The sequence below is a fragment of the Nothobranchius furzeri genome, chromosome 5, assembly GCF_043380555.1.
Source record: "Nothobranchius furzeri strain GRZ-AD chromosome 5, NfurGRZ-RIMD1, whole genome shotgun sequence".
In the NCBI taxonomy this organism is placed as follows: Eukaryota; Metazoa; Chordata; class Actinopteri; order Cyprinodontiformes; family Nothobranchiidae; genus Nothobranchius; species Nothobranchius furzeri.
This window is the reverse complement of record NC_091745.1, coordinates 8002414-8020704: the sequence shown is the minus strand read 5'-3', so window position 1 is coordinate 8020704 and position 18291 is coordinate 8002414. Positions and strand designations below refer to the sequence as shown.

General features: G+C 41.8%; 1 protein-coding gene across 1 annotated transcript in view; it reads right to left on the bottom strand.

The window, feature by feature from the left end:
* Window positions 1–18291, bottom strand: part of mybpc2a (myosin binding protein Ca) — a 152651-nt gene extending 134360 nt beyond the window's left edge. Inside the window, exon 1 of the mRNA XM_070551377.1 lies at window positions 18191–18291. Within this exon, the coding sequence (XP_070407478.1) occupies window positions 18191–18212 (22 nt within the window). The 5' untranslated portion in view covers window positions 18213–18291. The remainder of the gene's footprint in view (window positions 1–18190) is intronic.

Sequence of the window (18291 nt, the reverse complement as noted above, 5' to 3'; positions counted from 1 at the left end):
AAAAAAGGAAACTTAAATAGCTTATCAAATTAATTCCATTCTTATAGATTTGTGTGGAGACGACAGAGTGAACCAATCCTCTGTAGGAGGGAACCGTTGGAGCGCGTTGGTGAGTGAATGAGATTAAATTCAGTAAATTATTAAATTCAAAAAGCTAATTACAGCAACCGAGGTGACAGCAGTGGGCTGCTAGACGTTAGATCCCAGGAGTTAACATCTCAAACTACCAGTTAACGGTGGTAGGGCATATAGGAGTTAACGGCTCAAACCGCCAGTTAACGGCGGTAGGGCATATGGGATTCCCAGGAGTTAACGGCTCAAACCGCCAGTTAATGGTGGTACGGCCTAGATGTACAAGGTCCTCAGGGGCGTTATAGCTAACGCCATAGAATTAGCAATGCGTCCCTTAACCAAACATTTAATAATAAAAAAAAAAATAGATAAATAAAAATAAATAAAAGCTAACTGATTAGGGAGGAATTATTTTACAAAGGTGGACCAAAGGACCAGAATTTATATTTTGTTGAATTTTGTTATAGAACATTTTATTTATTTATTTATTTATTTATTTATTTATTGTGTTACAGATATACAAGGTGTCACAATGCTGTATAGAAACACAACTAAATGTATCCTTGTTGTCATGAATGTATTTCTTGTTGAATAGTGTAGAGTAATAGAATCTAACTGAGCCTATTGAGCTGAACAATTGTTGTCATACGTAATTATATTTCCAGAGCTACTGAGAATTATTTTAATAGACAATCAAATTGATGTTATGTTAGTTGAACTGTGAACCCAAACATGATTGGCTATGCCAATAGAGTGAAGCATTTGTTTAAGTCTGTAAGACTTTATGCTGTGATGTGACGAGAAGGGTCGATGCCAACTCGCTAACAGTCCTGTTGTTTACAGGCTGGGTTTTTTTTTTTCCTTGGGTTTGATCCCGACTCCTATGATCACTCACTTGGAACGAGAACTGGATTTCTTCCTGACGAGGGAGATGGCGAGCCTTAACCACTGAACGAACCAGGACATCTCAAGTAACTGAAGAGCAGACTGCTCTCTTCTGTGAACAATCTCAACGGTGTGGTAGGAAAAAATCGCACCACCGGACTCTGACTTTCACCCCAAGCGTGGGGATTTGACTTGACGCCGGCTGACTTGTGACTCATATGATCAAATCTCATACCGACCATTTTACTATTGTCGATTGTTTTCATCTGTTTTTGTGTGTTATCTTTATGTGTTATATTTCCCATTTTTATTAAAATTTAGTATATAAACCGTTTCATGCTATACCCGTGACTCCAGTCATTCTTAAACAACCTCCAATTCTCCCCGAACCTAATTATTGGCCCATTTGTTTATTTTTTCTTTTAATTATCTTATTGTATCCTGTAATCCGGTTACATAAAACTTGGCGAGCCAGCCAGGAGAATTGTAGAGTTGTTACCTTAGCTAACCATTGACTGACATCATAAGAGTGCCTGGAGGTCACAGTGGTTTGCCATTTTGGCATTATTGGTACTTTTGAGTGTTTTAAAATGGAAGTTGTGAAAACAGAAAAGGTCAAAGTTTCAAATGCTGTTTTAATCAGTGGGTTAACTGATACAGACCTTGATAACGAAGTCTTTGGGTTTATGGAAGGATTCGGACTAGTTAACAGGCGCATTAAGTTACCAAACTGTGATCAGATTATTGTGGAGTTTCAACATGAAGCCACTGTTAAGGAATTAAAGAAACAATGTTTACCCTATGACAAACCTTGTACTAGGAACCCAGATGTTTTCTTTCATATTCAAGACCTAGCCAGCGCGTACAGTCTAGAAACTAGCACATCTGCCACTGATGCCTATCTGTCAGAGCTCAGGGACATAGCTGCGCGTAGCAATCAATCATTTAAAGACCTTCTAATGGAGGAACTGGCAAAAATTGGGGAATCTTTAGGAAGGGATACCCATGCATCTGAACCAGTCACTGAACCAGAGCCAATGCTCCATAGTGACCAAGTTACATATTCCCTGCCTTTAACACCAGAAGTTAACTATATGAACAACTCAAAGGACAATTGTCCACCTACAGAGACTGGAAAACAAAACCCTTGCATTCCACCAAATCTTTTAAACACACCTGAGGTTCAGCGAGTTATTGTGGAACACATTGTTAAAAGCAGTGAGGTTATCCCTCCGCCTACTTCACAATACAGACTAAAACCGTTCTCAGGGCGAGTTCCACACCCTTCTTTTGAAACTGACTATGATACTTGGCGTAGTAGTGTAGTGTTATGCATAAATGATCCTTCACTCACCAAGTCCCAAATTGTACGAAGAATCGTGGAGAGTCTGTCAGCCCCAGCAGCGAGCATCGTTAAAGCTCTTAGTCCAAAATCCGACCCGGAAACGTACCTTGAACATCTCGATTCAGCTTACGCAGCTGTCGAAGACGGCGACGAGCTCTTTGCTCGCTTCTTAAACACAAACCAGGACAGTGGTGAAAAACCTTCCGATTACTTTCAGAGGTTATACACCTTGTTAAACCTAGTTATTCAGAGGAATGGAATTTCCTCCAGTGACGCCGACCAGCAGCTGCTCAAGCAGTTTTGCAGAGGCTGTTGGGACAGCTCGCTGATTTCAAACCTGCAACTCGAACAAAAGAAAGACAACCCGCCTCATTTTACAGCACTTCTCCTCAAACTGCGCACTGAAGAAGACAAACAGGCTACTAAAGCAGCACGCATGAAACAACACTTAGGGGCACAACGAACTAGAGTGTATTCAAATGTGCAAACAACATGCTCTCAGAGTAAAAACACTTGTGAACTGGAAATAGATGATAACTGTGATGACTTACGCAAACAAATCGCTGAGCTCAGGAGCCAAATTGCACAGCTTAAGGTTAACAACACAGATAAAAAGGCAAAGAAAACTCAAAAAGAGTCAAAACCCCGTGTGGGGACTAAAATTCCAGATGAGCCCAAACAGATTCAGCAGATAACAGCAGTGGTGCCTAGACCAAAGCCTGGATACTGTTTTAAGTGCGGAGAAGATGGGCACATAGCTTCTAGCTGTAGCAACGAGCCAAATCCAGCACTAGTTGCAACTAAAAGACTTGCTCTTAGACAGAAGCAGCGCGAGTGGGAGATGTCAAAGCCAATTGCTCAGTCTCCTCCTTTAAACCGGTAGAAGCTCCTATCGTGGGACAGATAGGTGCTAAAGTAGAACCAAGTCCCTCTAAGGAAAGGACAGAGAGACTTTTTTGCAAGCCAGTTCATGCTCATTCAGTGCCAAAACTTCCCAAAAGATTAGTGGGTGGGCGATGCACAGCTACAGTCTCAGTTAACAGTGTTGAATGTAATTGTTTACTGGATTCAGGGTCCCAGGTAACCACCATTGCCAATTCTTTTTACCAAGAACACTTACCTGACCTCTCAATTAAACCCATCAGTAATCTGTTAGAAGTCGAGGGCGCAAACGGTCAAGCAGTTCCTTATTTAGGATACATAGAGATAAGTGTCACATTTCCAAAAGAGCTCGATCAGTCTGGACTTGAGTTACCTACCCTTGCGTTAGTGGTTCCGGATATAAGCTCAAACTCTGATACACCACTACTCATTGGCACAAACACACTCGATCCTTTGTATGAGCAATTGTCTGCCAATAACTTACCTGATTCCAAGGCACTCTCTTATGGGTACCAACACGTGCTAAAAGCCTTAGCAGTCAGAAAAAAACAAAGCAAAGATGGACGAGTTGGTGTGGTGAAGCTTCGAGGGAGAACCCAAGAAGTTCTCCCTGCAAATAAAAAACTGTTACTAGAAGGGTTTATGCAACCCAGCCAAAACAAGCATGAGCCTTATGCACTCATTGAACAACCCACCAATGGTTCTCTACCAGGGGGTATAATTGTAGACTGTTGCCTCATTTCCTTACCTTCACATGGTCCATACAAAGTACCTGTTGTACTAAGAAACGAAACTAACCATGACATCACATTACCCACTAACTGTGTGATCGCTGAGTTAGTTAAAGCCGATCGTGTTATGCCATATCCAGAACCTGACAAAAGTGATCAGAAAGTACTTGCGGCGTGTAGTTCGCAGCAACAGACTTCACCTTCAAACCCTCCTCTCAGTTTTGACTTCGGTACTTCGCCCTTGTCCGAAGAATGGAAAGGGAGGATCACCAACAAACTTAACACTTACTCCGATGTGTTTTCGCACCACGATCTTGATTTTGGTCATACACAACAGATAAGACATCACATCAACTTAAAAGACGAGACCCCATTCAAACAGAAATCTCGGCCGATCCATCCACATGATTATGAAGCTGTGAGAAAACATTTGGAAGCCCTCTTGGAAACCGGTATAATAAGAGAGTCGGAGTCTCCATTTGCCTCACCAATAGTGGTAGTTCGGAAAAAGAATGGTGAGGTACGTCTATGTATAGACTATAGAAAGCTTAATCTGCAAACCATTCGCGACGCATATGCCCTGCCTAACTTGGAGGAGTCCTTTTCTGCTCTCGCTGGATCACAGTGGTTTTCTGTGATGGACCTCAAGTCAGGTTACTATCAAATAGAGATGTGTGAAAAGGATAAACCTAAAACTGCTTTTGTTTGCCCGTTTGGGTTTTATGAATTTAACCGTATGCCACAAGGAATAACAAATGCTCCAAGCACTTTCCAACGGGTTATGGAAAAGTGTATGAAGGACATTAATCTGAAGGAAGTGTTAGTTTTCCTAGACGACTTGATCGTCTTTTCCAACTCCTTGGAAGAACACGAAACCAGACTTTCTCACGTTCTTGAACGGCTTAGAGAATACGGACTCAAGCTATCACCAGATAAGTGTCGTTTTTTCCAGACATCTGTGCGTTATCTTGGACATATAGTATCTCGAGATGGCATAAAAACCGATCCAGATAAGGTGGAAGCACTCAAAACATGGCCGAAGCCTCAGACTTTGAAGGAACTCCAATCTTTCTTAGGATTTACCGGTTATTACCGACGCTTCGTTAAAGATTACTCAAATATTGTCAAGCCACTAACATCTCTCACGGCTGGTTATCCACCCAAACGGAAAAACTTTAAAACACCACCATGTAGATCAAAGTACTTGAACCCCAAAGAACCCTTTGGGAATCGTTGGAGCCAAGACTGTGAGAAGTCCTTTCAAACTATTATTGAAAAACTTACCACTTCGCCAGTTCTTGGCTACGCTGACGCAAAACTCCCATATCTAGTACACACAGATGCTAGTACGACCGGACTCGGTGCAGCGCTATACCAAGTGCAAAACGGTGTCACACAGGTAATCGCTTATGCAAGTCGCGGTTTAAGCTCTAGTGAAACTAGGTACCCTGCGCACAAGTTGGAGTTTCTAGCCTTAAAGTGGGCCATAACAGATAAGTTTCATGACTATTTGTATGGGAACACATTCACTGTCATTACTGATAATAATCCGTTAACTTACCTCTTAACAACGGCAAAACTCGATGCAACGAGCTATCGTTGGCTAGCTGTGTTGTCCACCTATAATTTTGACATCAGATACCGTGCAGGTACACAGAACGTTGACGCGGATGGCCTGTCTAGGAGGCTGCATGATAAACCTGAAGACAACTCAAAATTCACTGAGGAATGCCAACGACTAGATGAGTTCCGATCTCATCTTTTATCCTCTGTCAAAGAAGTCGAGCTTCAACTTCAAGCCGAAGCAGTGAAGGCAACATGCCAAAAGCACATGGTCTTGGATGAGACTGATTCTCCTTGTGGTTTAGTTCAGTCACTTGCCATGTCTGCAGCGGCCATTCCAGACCTATTCCAGTTGGAAGACAATAGTGACAGTTTCTTTGCTGTGCCCAAGTATAACCATGCTGACCTTGTCTCCTTGCAGAGGAAAGATCCAACCATTGGCCGAGTCATTCAGCTGCTTATGACTGACAATAAACCGCCAACTGATACTATTGCAGAACCCCCGGTGGTTCTTAACCTTTTGAGAGAGTGGAAACGGTTTGAGTTTCAAAATGATTTACTGTACCGGAGACGCCAATTAGGACCAGAGACATCATTGCAGTTAGTCTTGCCTGATTCATTACGTTCAACAGTCATGCAAAGCCTACATGATGATATGGGGCATCTTGGGGTTGAACGTACGACAGATCTCATTCGGTCCCGTTTTTACTGGCCAAGAATGGCTAGTGATATCGAAATCAAAGTTAAAACTTGCGAAAGATGTATCCGTCGGAAGGCCCTCCCTGACAAAGCTGCTCCAATGGTGAGTATTACCACCACCAGACCTATGGAGTTAGTTTGCATGGATTTTCTCTCCATAGAACCAGACAGTAAGAACACTAAAGATGTCTTAGTGATTACAGACCATTTTACAAAGTATGCAGTGTCCATCCCAACCAAAGATCAGAAAGCCACCACCGTCGCGAAGAACCTGTGGGAACATTTTTTAGTCCACTACGGGTTTCCTGAGCGTCTTCATAGTGATCAGGGACGGGATTTCGAATCACGTACAATCAAGGAACTTTGTTCTTTACTTGGTATCCGTAAAGTCAGAACGAGCCCTTATCACCCTCGTGGCAACCCCGTTGAACGGTACAATCGTACATTACTCAGCATGTTGGGAACTTTACAAGCCACTGAGAAACATCACTGGCGCGATTTTGTAAAACCACTTACTCACTCGTACAATTGTACAAAAAATGACGTGACGGGATACTCTCCCTACGAGCTAATGTTCGGTAGGCAGCCTCGGTTGCCTATAGATATTGCCTTTGGGTTACCGCATTTGAACAAGCCCTCTATAACTCATTCTCAGTATGTTAAAGAACTGAAGAGTCATCTGGAACAGAGTTATGACATTGTCATAAAAAACTCTCAAAAAACAGCGAGGAAGAACAAAGAACGGTTCGACAGAAACATTCGTGAGTCCACACTAGGTGTGGGAGATCGTGTTTTAGTCCGAAATCTTCGCTTAAGAGAAAAGCATAAATTAGCAGACAAATGGGAGCAAACAGTGTATATAGTTCTCAAACAGATGGAAAACTTGCCAGTATACACTGTAAAACCAGAGAACGGAGAAGGACCCAACAGAACACTCCACAGAGATCTTTTACTGCCTTGTGGTTTTCTCTCTTCATTAGAAAATGAAACAGAACGCGTTACGAAACCTAGCAGACCTCATACAAGACAGAGTTCAGCCTTAGAACCTGACCCAGATGAGCCACTTGACGAAGAGGTAGATGAGTTTTATTACTCTGATCTTCCACAAGTGCTAAACCGACCATCCTATCAAATAGCGGTCACCTTGCCAAATAGGGAACTCATAGCAGATTCAGGACCGGTAAATAATATTCAACAACAAAACACACTATCCTTACACACAGGGGATCGCAAGGAACCAACCTTAGCTGGTAATGAAAATGCTGAATTGTCCTTACTTGACAAAGGCATCAACACCGAAACATTCTTACCTGACAGAATGAGTGAAACTGCGACATTCTTACCTGAAAGAGTGAAAGAAGCAGCAACATACTTACCTGAAAAAACGAAAAAAAACGAAGTATACTTACCTGACGTAGAAACGGGGGATGAAACTAACACAAACCTACCTCAATTGGATGGTGTCCTAAAGTCGCAGCAACGTGATGTAAGTTTTGAACCCATCATACACGATCAGACACATACATCTGAAAAGACCAAAGTCTTAGAGAATAGCTCATCAGCTCTGTCGGAAACAGAGAGCTCACTTCGTCCTGTCTCAGTTGAGAATCAAACCGAAACGGATGAGCATGATACTGTGCAACCAGAGATGTATGTCAGGAGATCTGAACGAAGTAGTCAGCCTCCTCAAAGACTAACTTACTCTCAATTGGGCAATCCACTAGTGACCGTAGTTAGGTCCCTTTTCCAAGGACTTAATAAAGCTTTTATTGACTCTCTTACTCAAGAAGTTGTGTACCCCGTAGAAACAATGCACAGGGACGTGCATGATATTTAATGGGGGAGGATGTAACCCAGAAGCTAGAACCTTAATGAGGTATTAACTAATTGGCTTACTAATATGATCCATCCTCAATTTAGATAAAATATAAAATATAAATTAAGGAAATTAACAATACTAATTAATAGATATCTAATTAACTAATAGATAATTTCATAATGAATTATTGGAAGGGTGAATAACTAAAATAACGAGTTTAATATTAAACATCGGTTAAAACAAGAATCTTGAACATCACTAACAGAAACAGAAGAGGAAAGCTGTATACTATTGGTCCAGGTGGGAATCTGAAATTTCATTGGCTGAGAGAAATAAGTCCCGCCTCCGCGAAATAAAACCCTGCGACGCAGCTGAGCGAGAGGAGAGACAAACGGCTGTGCAGCACGCAGATACAGAAAACAAAGACTGAGCGGTTAGAGAGAGAGAGAGAGAGAAAAAAAAACAACGGTCGAGGCCGTGAAGAACCCTGATTTGGGTGCCGCATAGATAGAGGGAGAGGCGGACTTGACTCCTTCTAATAAGAGCTAGGAACTTGGAACCAACGCGGTGAGTAAAGAAAAAAGAAGAGAAAAAGCTAACGATGCAACTTAAAAAAAAAAAGGAAACTTAAATAGCTTATCAAATTAATTCCATTCTTATAGATTTGTGTGGAGACGACAGAGTGAACCAATCCTCTGTAGGAGGGAACCGTTGGAGCGCGTTGGTGAGTGAATGAGATTAAATTCAGTAAATTATTAAATTCAAAAAGCTAATTACAGCAACCGAGGTGACAGCAGTGGGCTGCTAGACGTTAGATCCCAGGAGTTAACATCTCAAACTACCAGTTAACGGTGGTAGGGCATATAGGAGTTAACGGCTCAAACCGCCAGTTAACGGCGGTAGGGCATATGGGATTCCCAGGAGTTAACGGCTCAAACCGCCAGTTAATGGTGGTACGGCCTAGATGTACAAGGTCCTCAGGGGCGTTATAGCTAACGCCATAGAATTAGCAATGCGTCCCTTAACCAAACATTTAATAATAAAAAAAAAATAGATAAATAAAAATAAATAAAAGCTAACTGATTAGGGAGGAATTATTTTACAAAGGTGGACCAAAGGACCAGAATTTATATTTTGTTGAATTTTGTTATAGAACATTTTATTTATTTATTTATTTATTTATTTATTTATTTATTTATTTATTGTGTTACAGATATACAAGGTGTCACAATGCTGTATAGAAACACAACTAAATGTATCCTTGTTGTCATGAATGTATTTCTTGTTGAATAGTGTAGAGTAATAGAATCTAACTGAGCCTATTGAGCTGAACAATTGTTGTCATACGTAATTATATTTCCAGAGCTACTGAGAATTATTTTAATAGACAATCAAATTGATGTTATGTTAGTTGAACTGTGAACCCAAACATGATTGGCTATGCCAATAGAGTGAAGCATTTGTTTAAGTCTGTAAGACTTTATGCTGTGATGTGACGAGAAGGGTCGATGCCAACTCGCTAACAGTCCTGTTGTTTACAGGCTGGGTTTTTTTTTTTCCTTGGGTTTGATCCCGACTCCTATGATCACTCACTTGGAACGAGAACTGGATTTCTTCCTGACGAGGGAGATGGCGAGCCTTAACCACTGAACGAACCAGGACATCTCAAGTAACTGAAGAGCAGACTGCTCTCTTCTGTGAACAATCTCAACGGTGTGGTAGGAAAAAATCGCACCACCGGACTCTGACTTTCACCCCAAGCGTGGGGATTTGACTTGACGCCGGCTGACTTGTGACTCATATGATCAAATCTCATACCGACCATTTTACTATTGTCGATTGTTTTCATCTGTTTTTGTGTGTTATCTTTATGTGTTATATTTCCCATTTTTATTAAAATTTAGTATATAAACCGTTTCATGCTATACCCGTGACTCCAGTCATTCTTAAACAACCTCCAATTCTCCCCGAACCTAATTATTGGCCCATTTGTTTATTTTTTCTTTTAATTATCTTATTGTATCCTGTAATCCGGTTACATAAGGCATTACAGGGACAGAAAATGGTAATATTTACTCGGTACAATTGTCAGTAACGTGGTAATTACAATGCATTTTTAAACCCAGAATCAAGATGCGGGTTTCCTAAAAATTCAAATTGCGGGAAGCCTGAAAAAAGATCCAGTATCCACATATATGACGTCATTTATGGACTCAGCTTTGCGGGCATTCTATGAGCAGAGAGGACGCAGCGGTAATGGCTCAAATACTCCAGCTGCGTCCTGCGTGCGGCCGCTGTTATATTCACAAAATCGCTCCACCAAAACAAAGTAATTCGTTTGCGATCGTTTATATCGGCCCATATTCTCTGGTACTTCATGTAATTTTTAGCTGAGTTCGTAATCTGTGCGCCGGTGATTTCAACTCATTGCTGCTGGAGCGCAGCGCGAAGCTTTTATTTATTTATTTTTGTGTTCGGTAGATCCCTTTGGCTGATTAGTTAGAAACTAGGAAATCTAGTTTACAGTTTTTCTAGAAGACGGAGAAAACATGCAGCATGCAGGAAGGTTAGAGAGAAAGGGCAGGATATTATTCACATAAAATCAAGAAAGCAAAACAAAGTTCTTGAAAAGAAAAAAGTAGGTAGATTTATCCCCAATACACATTTTTACCAGTGAAAAGCAATAACATACATAAGCATTTAATATTTATACTAGTGATAGAATCAGATCACCCCAGAAGTCAGTCCCACATCCAGGGCCGTACAAGGCATTTGGGGACCAAGGCAAATATAGGCTTGGAGCCCCCACCACCTCACTCCCTGCTCAGTTAATATAAGATGGCAGCGTGCTGAGAGTACAGATTGTTGTTGCTTTTATTTAATAAACAATCATTTTAAAGCACTGTTATTATATCCGACTGTTTTTAACAGCAATCCTAGCTCAGACACCACATCACTTTCCACATATATGTCATGAGCTCACTGAGCGTCAGATTACCAGATTCATATTGAAGTTGTTTTGGTGAAAGTAACTTAAAGTAATGCAAAAGTGGTGTAATGCCTTACATTTCGAAATCAGTAATATTGTAATGTAATTAATTACTTTAAAATGAGGGTAACAAGTAATAAATAATGCATTACAGTTTTGAAGTAACTTGCCCAACACTGCACGTACTTGAGGATGTAGAATACAGCTGGAGGAGAAAGTGTGTGGGGTTTAACTCCTGATATTCAGACATCTCACCTGATTGGCTAAAAGCAACACGGCACTGACTCTGCTCTGCAATGTTGATGTTTTATCTCCACTAATAACACAAGCCTGAAGGAGTTCTGCTGTGTGGTGGAGTTGCTAATGCTAACGTTAGCTTCTACTAGCTGAGACGTTTTCTGCTGTTTCCTGGAACCACCAATAGCCTTCCCTGTCAAGAGTCAAGGTAGGTGAGTCCATGAATGTTAAGTGACTGTGTGACGTAGATCTGTCAGGCTTTCCTAATCTGAGCATTTTTTGTCTATTTTCCATCAGACGCTAATGCAGGAAATAGGGGTAGAATACTATTTTCACGTTCATCCTGCATGTTAAGGTTGGTTTATGCTTGACGCGTCCGCGAGGTCTGCACGGCTCCGCGTGGAAAAGTTGCGTCATTTTGCGTCATTTTAACAACCACGCCTCTCCACCTCCGCACGGCCCAAGATTTCCGCAACACTCACCTCGGAAAATTTCTAACCACGCGGACGGACGGACGCGGAAAAACATGGCGGACTGACAAGAACTAGTATGGCAGAGGTTCGAAAATACAGACATTTGTATGATTCAGCTCTCAGAGATCACCGTGATCAACATGTTGTTAATAATCCTTGGAGAGAAATAGCTCGCACTGTCGGAAAAGACGAGGACGCCGTTAAAAAATGCTTGAATGCCATGTTGTAAACAGTAATTTCTACTTCTGCTATGGTGTAGTGTTGAATGCATGCCGTAGAGCTCCATGCTGTCCCGTTCAGTTTGGGAGAATATTGGCTCACCGCAGAGACGAGCCGCACGAACCATAAACGCTGCGAGTTGTGAAGCACGTTCCATCCGCGAGCCGCATCACCGCGCGGAAAGTGAATGCGTCAAGCATAAACCAAGCTTAAAACTCAGAGTGAACAATCACTTTCAAAAATAATAAGTAAAAAATGGTTTCTCAGTTAACCTACTCTTTAAAGGTAATGGGTACGAGAAATTTCACCAACTCTGCATCTGGCTAGTTACTCCCACAAACACCTGCTCTGGGACTGACATCTGTATGGCAACATTATGAGCATTAATGGTACACTTGGGGTTAGGTTAGTGTAACAGAATGCAAAGCTTTCATCTTCAAATCATTTTGTTTGAAGAGTAAACAGAAGTCGTATTTAAGAGTATTTAGGAGTTGGAGTTTGCTGCTTGTTCTGTATGGTCTCCCTACACGTATGTTGTGTTAACTGGTACCACTAACCCTAGTTGCTAATGTGTGGTTGATATTGCACTTTCTAGGTTTCTACAATCCCCCAAGGTGCTTTACAACACATCTACCCACACAAAGTCATCCATACACTGGTGGTGATAAACTACAATGTTGCCACAGCTGCCCTGGGACTCACTGACAGGGGCAAGGCTGCAGAGCACAGGTGCCCCCAGAGGGTTAAGTGTCTTGCCCAAGGACACGACTCCCAAACACTAGGGGTTGCATGACTTAATTTTTTTTAAAGTCGACAGTCAAGTAATGAAAATCGAGTCGACTTTGACTAGTCGTTGATGACGTCATACACCTGAAGAGGCACGGAGGGGGGGGGGGGGGGGGGTCGGTAGGTTCGCTGGAGTTTTTGACAATTAAAATTGCGCCCACATTTTCAAAGTTAAGCACATTTCTTTTAACAACAGTAGTTTCTGCATCCTACTTCAGCCCTCTCCCCCCTCCCCCTGCGCAGCGGCCGTAAACTCACTGATGCGCCTGCAGCCTCTCAGAGTTCCTGCTGCTCTAAACATTAAAATAATTATTTCATTTTCTGTTCCTCACTTCTGATTTCCTTCAATGGTGTCTGTTTGTTGCAACCAGCAGGTACAAAAACTAACTTGTTTTTATTTGACTATTTTTCTGTCCTGTCTGTTTATTATCTTCCTGCATCTCCTCTCAGTCCTATAGAAAAACTGCTACCTGGGTTCATTTATATTCACCTCATGAGTTACCTTTGAACTGCAGTTCTAAAAGATCCACCGACCGCAAAAACAGCGGAGTGCTCGCTGCTCGCCGGCCAACTACAACAGGACCGTTTTTGCTGCGGAGTTCGTGCTGGAGCGGAGCGGAGATAGTGGAATTCTGGGGGGGGGGGTCACCGGAGAACAAAACAGATGATGTGCCTCGCTCCGCAGCAGCGAAACGCATCAGGCACAAATGACAGACAGAAAACATGAAAGGAAATGAGCCGACATGAACGATTGCATGTTTAATTTGTTTTTGAGGTGGTGACACCTGATTTGGCGGTGCTCAGGACGCAGATGTCTGGAGAACGCGTCAACAATCAGAGCTTTGCATGCGCAAACTGGTTAAGATTAGGATGGGGGTGAGGGGAAGGTAAAATTGCAAGAGGGAAAAGGTCACAGTTTGGTTAAATGTCCGTTTTACCGCCGGTGTCAGTACCGACGCTCTGGCACAGCGCGTCGCCTCCGCCTCCCGACGCAGGGGCTCATCACCTGCTGTCTTTTCCGAGGACTGCATCTTGTCAGTCATTATCACGTGACAGCGACTAGTCGATGACGGGCATAAAAAGTCACTACAGAGCCGTGAAGTCGACTAGTGACTAGTTCATATAACCCCAACCAAACACACGGCTTGAACCTGCAAGCCTCTGGTTATGGGGCAGGCACTTACCTCCTCTGCCACAGTTGTAGATTTAAATTTTGAATATGTGGTTATAAAGTGTCAAAAGGTCATATTTTCCTAAAAGGACAAGAAAACGTCTACAAGCTTGTACTTTGAAACACCTTGTACTCATGTAAGGCTTTTTCTGTGTTTGGAGATTCAATCCTCCACGACACCTCCCGTGTTGCTGCTGGTTTCACTCAGATGTTTTGTCGTCCTTCAGGCAACTTTTTTCTGCAGCTTTTTTTTTTGACCTGCTTTAAGTGACTGGGTTAGGTAATCAGTTCTATCGTCTTCTGAAACTCTTGTCTTACTTTGCATGAAAGCTTTGGATCATAATCAAGTTGAATTAATCCTCCTCTGCCAAACCTGCTGAGACTGCGAGTCATCGTGTCAGCCTTTTTTAGTCGTTCATCTATAAATGTCAAATTCCACTGCACAGTTTGCACTCATGCATTGCCTTAGCATCACCTCTCCACTTTCTTTGAGCTAGACTTCTTCCACAGCGGCTGAGTTTACATAAAGTCCCTGCTCCGTGTGAAGAGTCACAGAAACCCTCGTTTCTATTGTGATCCCTGTCCACAGTCTGGAGCACTTGTCCTTCTGCCTCTGAGAGCCAGATTGTGCAAACTGTCTCCAGCCACTTCAGACATTTTAGAGTTCTGACCTCAATGGTACTGTTTTGCACTATCTTTGATTTCTAGGTGGTCACTGATCTGCTTGTTTAATTTTCCGTCTTGGGAAAGTCATATGAAGACGGGCTTCAGAATATAACATCTCACAGATCATTTAATGTTGATTAGTTTTGATATTTTATGTGAGAAAATATGATCTTTCATCCTCGCTGGTTAAATCTTAGGTAAAGTCTGACTGAAAGTGGATCCAGATCTGTCTCATTCTAAAACACTGAGGGGTGTTCGGTGTATCCTGCAGACCTTGCCAAAGGTATTACTATTTTTGCAGTGAAATATCTCAGTTTTTGAACAAAATAAGGATCCATTTTTTGCAGATTTTTCTGCATGTATCCTTCCTTCTTTTGGTCCAGCCAAGCATCCCATCCTCCTCCTCCTCTTTCTTGGATCCTCAGGGCCATCTCTCTCACACTTAGAACTATTTTTGTGGCTGTTTATTGGAATTCGTGCTCCAGTCGTTCTCTGACAGCCTTTACTGTAAGAATACAAGACGCCACTGCCACCATGAGGGGTCACATGAGCTGTAACCAGCTGACGGACAGGGCCAGAGGGGCTTCAAGGCTAAGACAGTGTGATCAAGTTCAAGACGGGGGCAGCAATTTGGGATGAGTGGATGCGGAGGAAAAGAAGAGCCTGATAATGTGGTGTTAGGAATCTAATATGTGTGATGTCAGGAGGCTGCATTGGGAAGATATAATAAAAGGGAGAGATGGAGTTACTGTGTGATGGAGGAATAAAAATGGAAAGGCTCTAAGCTCCTCTGAAAGAAGGACATATCAAATCTACCGCATTTCATCACGTCTCAATAACATTCATTTCTAAACATAGACTGCTGGTTTGCAGGAAAATACCTTTTTTGGTTTTGTGAAGGAAATCAAACTCAAGAACTTGGAAATTCACAAAAGATTAGAGATTTAGCTTTGTCAAATGCTACAAGGGGTTTGGTGAACATCCTTCAGATTGTCAGGGTGAGGTCATCAGGGTCAGACAGGTTATGTGTCCGAGGTGCAGAGATGTGATCCTGACTAGACAGAGGTGCTCGCCAACAAATCATCTTTCTGCTTTCATCTGCCACCTCCTCCTGCCCTTCTTTTCCCGCTTCGCTCATTCATGTTTTCATTTCTCGTGCCTTAAGCCGTCAGATGATTTATATTTTGAGGTTGCTGTTGACAAAGGCAGCAGAGCACAGTTCAGTGTCTCTGATTGATAGAAACATTACAGCCTGTACAGCTTAATGTGACGAAGCGCCACGTTGTGGTCGGTTAATGTCTCGGTAAAGAGGCTGTTGAATGTCGGGGCTCGTGCATTTAAAGGATTGCATTACAGGAATCATGCGCGTGCAGTTTGTGGTGCAAGGGAATCAGTGCTGAGGGAAGTGCTTCTTTTTAGATTACTTCCAATGAGCATAGATTTACTCAGCTACGTTTCTTCCTGCACCGTCTGATGAAAATGAATAGAATAATCATTTTAAAAAATTTATATAAAAATTAATAAATATTCCTTTTATTGGGAAACCTCACAGATTTTTGCCCAGTCACCATTCCCACTTCATTCTCAGTTGAGTTAAATTCAATTCAAGTTTATTTATATAGCGCCAGATCATGACAAGAGTCATCTCAAGGCACTTCACACAATAAACATTCCAATACAGATCAGTTCATTAAGCCAATCAGTAAAGTTTCCTATATGAGGAACCCAGCAGACTGCATCAAGTCACTGACTGGTGTCAGTGACTTTATAGCAATCCTCATACTAGGCAAGCATGTAGCGACAGTGGAGAAGAAAACTCCCTTTTAACAGGAAGAAACCTCCAGAGGATCCTGGCTCAGTATAAGCAGTCATCCTCCACGACTCACTGGGGATCGAGAAGACAGAGCAGACACACACACACACACACACACACACACACACACTTGCATTTATATCCTTGTGTGGACCTCAATTAACTTCCATTCATTTTTAGTGACTCCACTTTGCCTTACCCATACTCTAACCCATGGACGCAATTTTCACTTTAGAAGTGTGTGTGAGTGTGTGTGTGTGTGGGGGGGGCGGGTATCTTTACAGTATGCTCTAATGGGAAACAGGCTTCAACCAGTTTCAATTTCATATAGCGTGTTTTTGGATGGTAAAAAGTGCAGGGGTCAAAACTTGACTTTGGAAAAAGTGTGTGTGTGTGTGGGGGGGGGGGGGGGGGGGGGGACACATGTCCCCCCTGTCGTCCACCCCCCACCCACCCCCCACCCCCCACCACCCACCCCAAATGACGTCCATGCTCTAACCCTAACCTTAACAAATGTGGTTCTATTCCTTACCCTAACCTAAACTAAAAGCTGATTCACACCATTTCTCTAAACCGAAGTTTTAGGGTGATTACTCTGCAAACAGTCAACATCACATGGATCATGTCTATGTTGAGTCTGTCAGTCCGGACCACTTCTGTAGGACGTCCAAACTAGGTGTTAGCACAGTTGGTAACATTGTGTGGACCAGCAAAATGTCCCCTCAATGTGACAATGTCCACACATCACAGGTTCAAAGTCAAAATTTGTCCACTTAAACACACACACACACACACGTTGTACAATTGCAATTTCTTATACTCTATTTTGTAACAGATAAACTTTGTCTTTATCTGAGTGAATCTATAAATAATTCCACAGATGAACTAGTAGTAGCACATTCTATGTTAAGGAAAGTAAAAAGTTAATATTCTCAGGTTCATCGAGTCCCTCTCCAACAAACATTAGTTCTGTAAAACCCATCACATCTACTACTAAACTCATAAAACATCACAATAAATATTTGCATTTTGTGATTTTGCCATGTTTTTAGTAAGTCTAACTACATTAATTTATTTATTTATTTTGTTTAACCTTAATTTAACCAGATGTGTCGACTGAGAACTCATTCTCATTTACAACGACGATCTGAAGAGGCAGCAGCAGCAACAGACACATAGTTAGCTTTACCTCAAAGAAAAACAGATAAGATAAAAACATACAAGATAAAAATAGAATAAAACTATTGGAAATGAAGACAACGGACTGTTCTCATATTAAACATGTACAAACAATCAAAACAGATTTAAAACAGTCTTTAAGAACTCAGAAGCACATTGATCAGAAACTATTGATAGCAATTAATTATTGAAGGTTAATAATGGAATGTAGGTGGCGAGCGTCAGTGGTTTTGCAGCTCATTCCAATCGTTGGGAGCAGCAAACTGGAATGAGGAGCGGCTAAAGGAGGTGCGAGTTAAAAGCTGCACTAAGTCAAAAATACAACTGAAATCACCCAATTTCATTGTATGTGTAATATATATATATATATATATATATATATATATATATATATATATATATATATGCATAGAATGATTCCCTTCCACTATGTAACCTGTGTAACTTTCCTTTTCTCTGGTGTTTCCGACTAATTAACAAAAAGTACCATTTGGTAAAGATGTTTTGTCTTCAGAAAGAATAATAACGTCTTTTATCCCACAGTACAAACATTTTAGGGCTGCTTTTATTTCCCATATTTTAACATTTACACTGAAGCAGCAGCTTCCTCCTTCTGATGATTGACTCTGTTGCTCTATTCCTTCAGAACGGGCCATCTTACCTGGCTTCTGGGGCTCAGGCATGTCTGTTTACAGGGATTCCTCTGAAAGCGTCTTCCTCTCTGCTTCCCGGTGGAACTGCCTGCATGTCTCTTCATCCCTT